Raw genomic sequence first — 9,733 nt, 5'->3', positions numbered from 1 at the left:
CTGTTCTTATTGCTTGGTCGCCGAGATTGACCCAGATACAAGTAATTTTACGCCCCACAGCAATTAATGGCGAAACAATATAACTCCTTTAATTAGAAATGCCACTTTCTGCTATATAACTAGAAATTTCTCAAACTATTCTTTGCCTAGATGTAGATTGAAAGTTTTAACAAGTCGTTTTTCCTGACACTTTTCGAAAGTTTGATAGTCTGAGTACTAATACCAGGAAGCTTCTTCATTACGTATTTATATTACGATTATACAAAGCCTCCTAAGTATTTCTCTTTTGGTAAAAGTTTTTTGAATATCATTTAAATATCATTCATCCGAAATTTAGGCATAATTGTGTTCTCAATTATGATCTTTATCAATGAAATATAATAGTTTCGAAGATGCACATCACTTAATTGTTCTTCGTTTGTAAAAAAAATATTCATTATTAAGACAATCATTTATGCATAATCTTTAATCGTTGAACTTTTTGAATATTATTGATGTGCATTTGATAGTTTGGGGTGATAAAACATTATCTTATGATGAAAATGTAAAAATATTTAAAGTAGTTCATACATTTATACAAAAGTGTGGAAGATTTATCTAAGTTTTTAAATGTATTTGCATAACTTTCTTATACATCCTAATTCTAATTCTAAATTTGCACAGTATGACAGCATTCAAAAACTAGTGATTTATTTCTGTTTTATTCAGTGTACTATATTATTACTTATTAGGTTAGTTACTCAGTTACTTACTGACTCACTACGAAAATATATTGGGTTGATCAATCTCATAGATTCTGCTGGATCCACCAACATCAAAACATGAATTATTTTAAGGTGGAATAACACATCATCCCAAAATGACTGACCGCTGATCGAAACGACATCCTTTTTATTAAAAGGATTTTATCGACTCAGGCACGTAGCATCGTTTTTAAAAGGAATTTTTTTTTCTTTTTCATTTATCAAAATCCTAATCCGTGGGGGGTGGGGGGGGGGGGGGGGGCGGGCTAGCGTAGTATATCTATAATTCAATTTCACTCCTAATTCCCTCATTTTTATACCCATTTTTTACATACTTCCAAAGATAGGGGGGCCAACTCCATGATACGCCCGTATTGCCTAATATTAATCCTCAAAGAACCTACATAGAGATATATGAGGCAATCACGTGCCATGTTTAATCCAATGAAAATGTGACATCAGTCCGAGGGAAAACAATATTACTTATTATAGTCTGTCCCAAGTTATTGCTTCCATCACTTTTTGATGATTTTTTTTTTATAAAAATACACATACCTGTAAAAGAAATACAATTGAAATCGATGAAAGGGAATATATCCAAGATATCTTCATTGAACAATTATCCCTTCTCACTCATAAAATTTCACAGGAACGAAAACAATTTTCTTACGGAGATTTATAATGGGAAATGTTTACATCTTTTTTCCATTCGGAATACACTCAGAATACATTGCGCAATTTTTTAACGTTATCATCCGGGCTTATTAATGACTGATGCAATGCTAAATCTCCGTAGACTTTCAATTTTGGGATTTGTATTGAAACCTGAAGCGGTAGAACAGATAATCTAGACATTTTTCATATTAGCGGATGAACGTAGTTTGAGCACAAAGGTATTTACTATTATTATATAAATAGTGCCTGTTTGGGAGGGTAACAGTTGAAATTGACACCCCGAGAAAACCGGAGGTTGACAATGGTTTTCGAGGGGTGTCAATTTCAACTGTTATCCTCCCAAACAGGCACTATTTATTTTGTTATACTGAATGTCTTTTTTAAAATTTTTAAGAAAATTTTACTGCTTTTATATAGGAATAACGTGAATTCTACAGCGAACCGTACGCGCATAATTTTCGCGCATGTAACATTTTTTAATGTTACCCGTTGCCAAGTGCGTTGCTAACGCTGAGGGTAATAGTAAATATTATTAACTGCGTCTTAACCAATCAGATTTCAGTATTTAACATGAAAGTATAACAATGAAATATATTTACATTTTCCAGTGTCTTTGCCTGTGATAACACTACGTATCGATTTTGCACTATATAACCCATAATACAAATGACGCCAAATTGAGGCGCCAGCGGGGTTTGCTTACTTATATTTAAATATTTAATCGTACGATGGCTTAAAATTATATAAATATAAGTAATAAGGAATCATTCTTTAAATATTATGAGGTGATAATTTCGGTCGGGGCGTGATCAAATCTATCATAAAGCCCTACGGGCTTTATTGGATTTTATCACGCCCCGACCAAAATTATCACCTCATAATACTCAAAGAATGATTCCTTATTCCTTATATCAAGCAAAAATTGGTGGAAGCAAAAACTCAGGACAGAGTATAGGTTAGTTACTGACTCACTACGGAAATATATTGGGTTGATCAATCTCATAGATGGCGAGGCGAAGCTAGTAGCTAACCTAATAAGTGTTTTGTTTTCCCGAGGACTATCAAGCGACATATTTATTCAAAAATAACGATGATCTACGCAAAGCCATGTACACGATGCCTAACATTTCGTCCAATTTAACTCATTTAAACTCTTTAAAATTTTCAATCTCACCTTTCAAATGCTCTTCAAAAATCTGATTCACCCATGTTTACTTACAATGTTTTGTTGCTATTGAGTTTTAAATGTTTTCTCCCTTAAGTCCTTTACTCAGCAGAAAAAACAATGTGACGTCATATTCAAAGGGCAACTACTCCAATTTTAAAGAATTTCAAAGGGCAACTACTCCAAATGTCGAAATGAGTAAGCGAAGCGTCGGCCAATGACGGCCATATTGCCTAATATTATTTCTCACCGAACAAATATAGAGATATATAAGGCAATCACGTGCCATGTTTAAACCAATGAAATTGTGACATATCAGTCCAAGGGAAAACAAATAACTGTATCCTTTTGGCATCATTAGTCAATAAGATATGTTCAGCTCAACTCAGTGGCAAGAGGGTATATAATGGCCTACTAAGAGGCAACTGGTTACACGTGCTCGTAGGCTCGTAGCAAAACAATTAATTAAGCATGCAGTCGTTTGATTTACTAATTCGGGGACTTTTAAAAGATTATAATTATTAATCTTTTATATTTTAACATCAACTAACCGAAGGTCAAAATACAAAAGTGAGATATTTCTGAATACCTAGTCGTTGTCCGAAGGTGTCTGGCAGGGTGGCTCGGGGGAACGGGGCTGTAGTAATAAAACAAGAACACGAAGCTACAGAAAAAAACTGAGTTAAATCATATTTGTTTTCATTTATCGATTTTATGATATGTTAAGAATAGCTATATATAATAGCTTATATGTATGAATAAAAATATTTTCAAAATTCAAAACAATGGGTCTTCCCGGGGGGGGGGGGGGGGGGGGGGGTAATTGGACCCCTTTCAACAAATTTTGGATCCCAGATTTGGAGTCAGATGGATAATTTTGTTTGTCGAGGGGGATGGGAATTTATGTAATTAAGAGGGAAACTTCTTTACCCATGAAAGTAATACGTATATCGTTAATCATACGCGTGAAAACCAGATATAATTAAGTGTCGTTTGATCAACAATATATAATTTATGTCTGCGTTCATTTGAACAAAATTTCGTGGTTTCAAAACACCCAGTTATAAATGCGTTGAACATCAGCAATTTTTCAAAAGCATAATTTTTGCGTTTATGCAGAACAACATTATAATGACGACCCTGAATCCGGAATATACTTGATTTACAGTCAAAGGTTTTCTCGTTTTGTTCAAGCGTGTTTATGACTTCGATTTGTTTTTGACAGCATGGCAGACTTTAGGAACAACAGAAATGGTAGGGTTAGAGATAATTATATAAGGATTTGTAACGTTCATAGATGGATACCATCAGTAATATTTGTATAAATGGATATCTATGTTTTGATTCTTAGCTTAGTTTTAAACGAGTCTGGTGTAACACCAACAATGCATGGATTTATGACAACTTGACAAGAACTGTCATTATATTTAAACTTAAACAGGTCCAGTAATATCCCTAGATATACCTACATAGCTTTATTTACCTACCTGAAATAGGTTTATTTAGCTACCTTTATGCAATTTTTGCATTTTATGTAAAACAGACAAAAAGTCGCTATGAGCTGATGAGCTGTCAAGCTATATTTGAACTGTGTAGTTTAAAAAAAACCCTCAACCCTGTCAGCAAAAAAGCCAAAAATACACTGTACATGTAGCTGTAACATCGCTGCTTTTGAGCAGTTTTAAGCAAAACATGCATTTCTATTGTTTGAGTATCTGAATGATACCTTGAGTGTGATGAGAAATGAACAAGTATGTTACTTCACATTGTGTAGAATAATTGTTAACCATTATCATATCAACCAGAACTGTTCTTCTTTGTAATTCCATTTAAGAAGTAGCTGTTTAGTAACACCTAAACAGTTATACATACTGATAGCCTCAAAACTTTTTAACTGCAATTGCGCTGAAAGAGCAGAAATTTCAAGAGGGATTTTGTCATGAATTGTGAAAAATGAGACGACCAATTCAAAGTTTAAAATTATTGCTGCACCTAAGTGCGACTTATTATACAAATGCCCATTTAAGAAAATGGACATGTAAAAGGAACATACTTCCCTATAAAAAAAAATGAATTTACAAATTAAGAGTTATTTTTCTGAATTTTTATTTTTGATTTGACTTTCTTATGTTAATAAAAATGATTTTGATGTAAAGACATATTGTATTTAATACAAATGCAATGAGTTCAAGTACATGTATCTTGAATGACAAGAATAAAAAGGTAAAGACTATGAGTTATGAAAGAGCTCTTTTATTTTGAAAGATTCTGCGATGTGAGAAGTTATATTGACTGCGGACATTGGCCTGAGTAGTTTAGTAGTAGAGCACCTGCCTAGAGATGCAGGGATCCCAGGGCCATATCCTGGTCCAGCCTTACATTTTATATATTGTTGATATATATATGCTGATTCCGCCTTTCATATTAAAATTAAGAGGGCCTCTTAGTATTAGATTGAATTTTCATTAATACTTGACAGGTTTCATTTCCATTGATCTTTGAACTCTGTTTTGATTTATTGTATGTATATTTTAAAAAAGGCATGGCGAGAACAGAGGAAATGCTGGACAGTGAGAATCAGCAAAGAGTTGACAACTTGGCTAGCAAAGTGTCACGACTGAAGAATGTAAGTATAATATGTGTAGTTATTTAAACATGGCACAAGAACTGGAAAACTTCTGATGTCTGTTTTAAGTTCCTATTTCAATCACATCACTTATCAAGAGAAATTTTGATAAACATTAATACTTTTGAGTCCAAACTATGTGCATTCACTAGAGTGGAATGTTGAAGAATTCTATTTTGGAGCATCCAGTCTATTATATCTGGTTTAAAGAAATGGCCAAATTCTGCATTGCAAAGAAATAAAAAGTACCTGCATAATAATGTTAAAAAACTGTCGAAAGGTGTTTAGAGAACCTATGAATTAAATTTTAGAAAGATGTCAGATTGTTCCCATTATACATGTAATTCCCTGTAAAATGATTGTGCCCATTCCTTTCAATTTCTTTGCATTGAGAGAGGTCAGAGATATGTAAATGAGAGAATTTTGGGCTTTTGTTCCAATCAGTTTCAAATTTTCTTCACAGACAAATGTATCTATTAAAAAATTCTACGAACAGCAGAGACAGGAAGTTAGGATAGATTTATTCCCTCCAATTTTAAACATTGTATTATCTTAAATTTTTACCTATGCTTTCCTTTAAAGCTTGCCCTGGACATTGATGATGAGGCAGCTGACTCAAACAGATACTTGGATAGTATGGTAGGTTGAGAAAACTCTAAATAAAACTCTCTACAGACAACTCTACTTCTGGTTCATCAAAACTGTATATTTTAATGTTTTGTTATATATTTATTTTTATTTAACAATATTTATATATATAATATACTGTTTGTGAACTCAGATCCTAGAACTCAGATCCTAGTACCGAGTGTAGTTCAAGTTTCGCCGATGTAGTATTGTCCACATCCCCTGCACATTATACAATATATTAGGTTTTTGGTTCCACACATCATGCGGAGTTTACTTTAAATTCCTGGTCTCTGATTTTGAAGATGTTTCCTTCCTTTAAATATGGACAGGTTCAACATCGTTGATCTAGACATTTTCTTATTGTATGCAAATTTTTGTTGTGAGAGTTTGATTTGCGAAGCATTAGTTTTAGATTTTTTGGTTGTCTTTTACTGTATATATATGTAATATGTATGTATATGGGGGTAAAGATTAACTAACAACTAGCTAACAAATCTTGTTTTCCCAATTTATGTTTGCATAGTTATGCTACCACTAATCGGAAATTATGTTGGCTTGTCAGATCTTGATGACAACTTGTCACCTATTCATATGTTTAAAAATTCACCTCGTAAATGTTTCCACATCTAGTTTGTACCATCCGACATAATTTTTTTTGAAAAGTCCACATAAGGATCTGACAAGTTAACATAATCATCTTTTTAGTCAACATCATTATTTGACAAGTTGAAATAATTATCTGACAAGTCGACATAATTATTTGACAAGACAACATAATATCTGACAAGTCAACATCATTATTTGACAAGTCGACTTACAATATGAATGATAAAATTTCTTCAAACTAGTAGTAGTAGCCATTGTGTATGGTGGCATATTTCTGCCACTACTTGTCAGAAAATTATGTTGACTTGTCAGGTCTTGTTGTTGACTTGTCAGATAATTATGTTGACTTGTCTGATCGTTAAGTCGACTTGTCACTTATTCACGTGTTTAAAAATTCAACACTTTAACATTTCCAATCCCAGTTTGTGCCATCCAGTTGACATAATATTTTCTGACAAGTCGACATTATACATATATCACATGGCTTCTAGGGCCTGATGCCGAAGGCAAAGGGCAACATAACACTCCAGGGCTTTCCTGTCACCGAGGGAGGGGGGCAATATAACTATTTCCGATGTGATTCAGCAATTTTCAGGGCATAGTTTTAAAATTATCTCATTTGTGACATAACTATAAAATTTATTCAAAAATGTTATATAAGGACCTGACAAGTCAACATAATCATCTTTTACCTTGACATAATTATTTGATAAGTCAGCATAATTATTTGAGAAGAGGACATAATATAAGACAAGTCAATGTCATTATATGACAAGTCGAATTAAAATATGAATGATTATTTTCTTAAATTCATTTTTTCTGTCAAAAAATTATGTAAACTTGTCAGATTTTAATATCGACTTGTCAGATTTTGATGTCAACATGTCAGATAATGATGCTGACTTGTCAGATATTTATGTCGACTTGACAGGTATAATGATGATAAGTTCATTGCTGTTATTAGCACTAAACGCTTTGACAACAAATTATTGAGTTTCTTGTCAATATGGTTATTTTCTGACAAAGGACTATATATGATATGGGCCTAGAATGGCCCCCTAAAATGAACATCGTCATTCTACTCTAATTCTTAGTTTTCCTTGTACAGATATATATGTGATGTTTTAACATAATGTTCATTTTGATTCAACTGCCCACAATTTAGAAATATGACATCGTAAAGACAACCTTTTCCCGCCATTTTTGCATTTTTAGCATGAAACAGCTTGTTTTCAAGCAGTTTTTCTTTCAGAAAACATAGAGCGCATGCTTGAACAAACAAACTATTTTAATCAGAGATGTATCTAGCCAAGGCTAATAAGTGACAAAAATATTTTCCTTGTTCAAGCATGCGCTCTATATTTCCCATTCATAAAAAGGGAAGAAAAATGTGAATTTTTTGGCTGATTTTGATTGAATTATAGAAATAACGTCATTTCTGACGTCATATACTGCCAGTAAGTGCGAATCAATAAAAAAAAATAGGTGAAAAATATATTTTACATAAACTCTTCTAAAATATAACATAACATTTTGTTGTAACAGAAACACTTTAAAAAATGACTAATTATGGGGGCCAAATTTAACTCTTATCATATATAGTTCTTTACATAAGGATCTGACAAGTTGACATAAAAATCTGACAAGTCAACATAATCATCTGACATGTCGATGTTGAATTGTCAGATAATTATGTTAGCTTATTAGATCTTTATGTCGACTTATCTGATATTATAATGACAAGTAAATGGCAGTTCATGGAACTAACACATTTTGACAGCAAAATATTGAGTTTGTATGATTATATTCTGACAAGTCAACAAAAATATCTGACAAGTTGGCAAAAATATCTGACAAGTTGACAAAAATATCTGACAAGTTGATAAAAATATCTGACAAGTTGACATAAATATCTTACAAGTTGACATAAAGATCTGACATGTTGACATAAATATCTGACAAGTTGACATAAATATCTGACAAGTAAAATATTTATTTGACAGTTGGTGTCAGATCTATGCCACCATACCACTTATAAGAAAACTCTTTGATTTTTATTATAATGAAAACACAAAATTATATAATGGTGCAAAAGTAAGACTTGTATGTACATTCTGCAGGGTGGGGACTATGAGAGCACCCAGGGGCTGCTAGGAGGGTCCGTCCACCGACTCTCTCACATGGTGCAGGCCAACCGTGGGAACAGGAAGCTGATGTGTTACCTCGTGCTGGGACTCGTGCTTCTTTTCTTTCTGACATATTATCTCATCTCTAAAGTATCCAAGTGACACAGGTTTCAGACACGGATAGAAAAAATAACTCCTGGGTTCAAGAGCATGAAATGCTTTTGGGAAACATTATATTCATTATCATTGTCATGCAGAGTTCCATGTAGCCCTTTGGTCCTCTTGAGGTGGGATGGATCATGGGTTTTCTATGTGCAATTATTATAAAGGGCACTGTAAAATGATTTTAACAATGCATTATTTGTTAACTGAAATACGGTGAGACTGATTTGTATCTTTTTTTATCATGAGACTGTATATCATAATGTTGTTTGTAAGCATGCTGCTACATGTATTGTTTATTTATTGAGAGAAAGAATGAGAAAGAATGAATGTTAGTTAAAATGAAGAGTAAATGTTATAATGAATCTTATAAAACATTTGTGTATGTGCTCTTTGATTAATGAAATCATTTTCAGCAGGGTTTGGTATATAAAGTATGATGATTTTATTTTTAAAAATCTTGTTTTAAAACTGCTTATACATATACATACATGTATGTTGCGTGTATGAAAAACATTCTGTATAAACACTATTTCATGTTTATTTTTTTAAATAAATGGATTAAAAACATTATCTTTAAGACTTGTAACCTGGATTGCGATTAAAGAGAGACTAGTACCAACATTTATCAATTAAAAGGAATTGTTTTCTATATTTTTTTGTTATAAGGTCAAGATCTAGTAAATGATTCCAGAGTGTCTTTTTAGTGCTAGAACCATTATGACGTCATAATAGATTTTATGAATCTTTTTCCTGTACTTTACGGCTTTAAAGGAATTATGTAAAAAATTTAAACAATTTCTTGACATTCTATTTTAAATCATGGGAAAAGTAATCTTGATACCTATATTCAATTTGAAATCATTTTAAAGGGGAGGTCAAGAGCTTGTTTAATGCTGTTTTGGGGAAGACTGTAGGCATTTTAGATATATTTTATTTGTGAAAAATGGACAAACTCCGAAATTTGTCCCTCAAATCCTTTTTATTTTATAGAAAATGA

At 32.5% G+C, this 9,733-nt stretch overlaps 1 protein-coding gene across 1 annotated transcript; it reads left to right on the top strand.

Moving 5' to 3' along the window:
* Positions 1-3,743: 3,743 nt before the first annotated feature.
* LOC105346316 (BET1-like protein) lies at positions 3,744-9,308 on the top strand. Its single transcript, XM_011454846.4, has 4 exons — positions 3,744-3,837; positions 5,124-5,209; positions 5,792-5,848; positions 8,566-9,308. Exons 1-4 carry the CDS (start codon positions 3,810-3,812, stop codon positions 8,731-8,733), a joined length of 339 nt encoding a protein of 112 aa, XP_011453148.1. The 5' UTR covers positions 3,744-3,809; the 3' UTR covers positions 8,734-9,308.
* Positions 9,309-9,733: the final 425 nt, after the last annotated feature.

The sequence above is a fragment of the Magallana gigas genome, chromosome 2, assembly GCF_963853765.1.
Source record: "Magallana gigas chromosome 2, xbMagGiga1.1, whole genome shotgun sequence".
Lineage (NCBI taxonomy): Eukaryota > Metazoa > Mollusca > Bivalvia > Ostreida > Ostreidae > Magallana > Magallana gigas.
This window is presented reverse-complemented; position numbering and strand designations above follow the sequence as displayed.

Coding starts and splice junctions, on each gene's coding strand:
- LOC105346316 (XM_011454846.4), top strand. CDS start 3,810: ATGGCAGACTTTAGGAACAACAGAAATG. Junction 5,210..5,791: donor AAGTGTCACGACTGAAGAAT/GTAAGTATAATA, acceptor TTTCCTTTAAAG/CTTGCCCTGGACATTGATGA. Junction 5,849..8,565: donor ACAGATACTTGGATAGTATG/GTAGGTTGAGAA, acceptor TACATTCTGCAG/GGTGGGGACTATGAGAGCAC.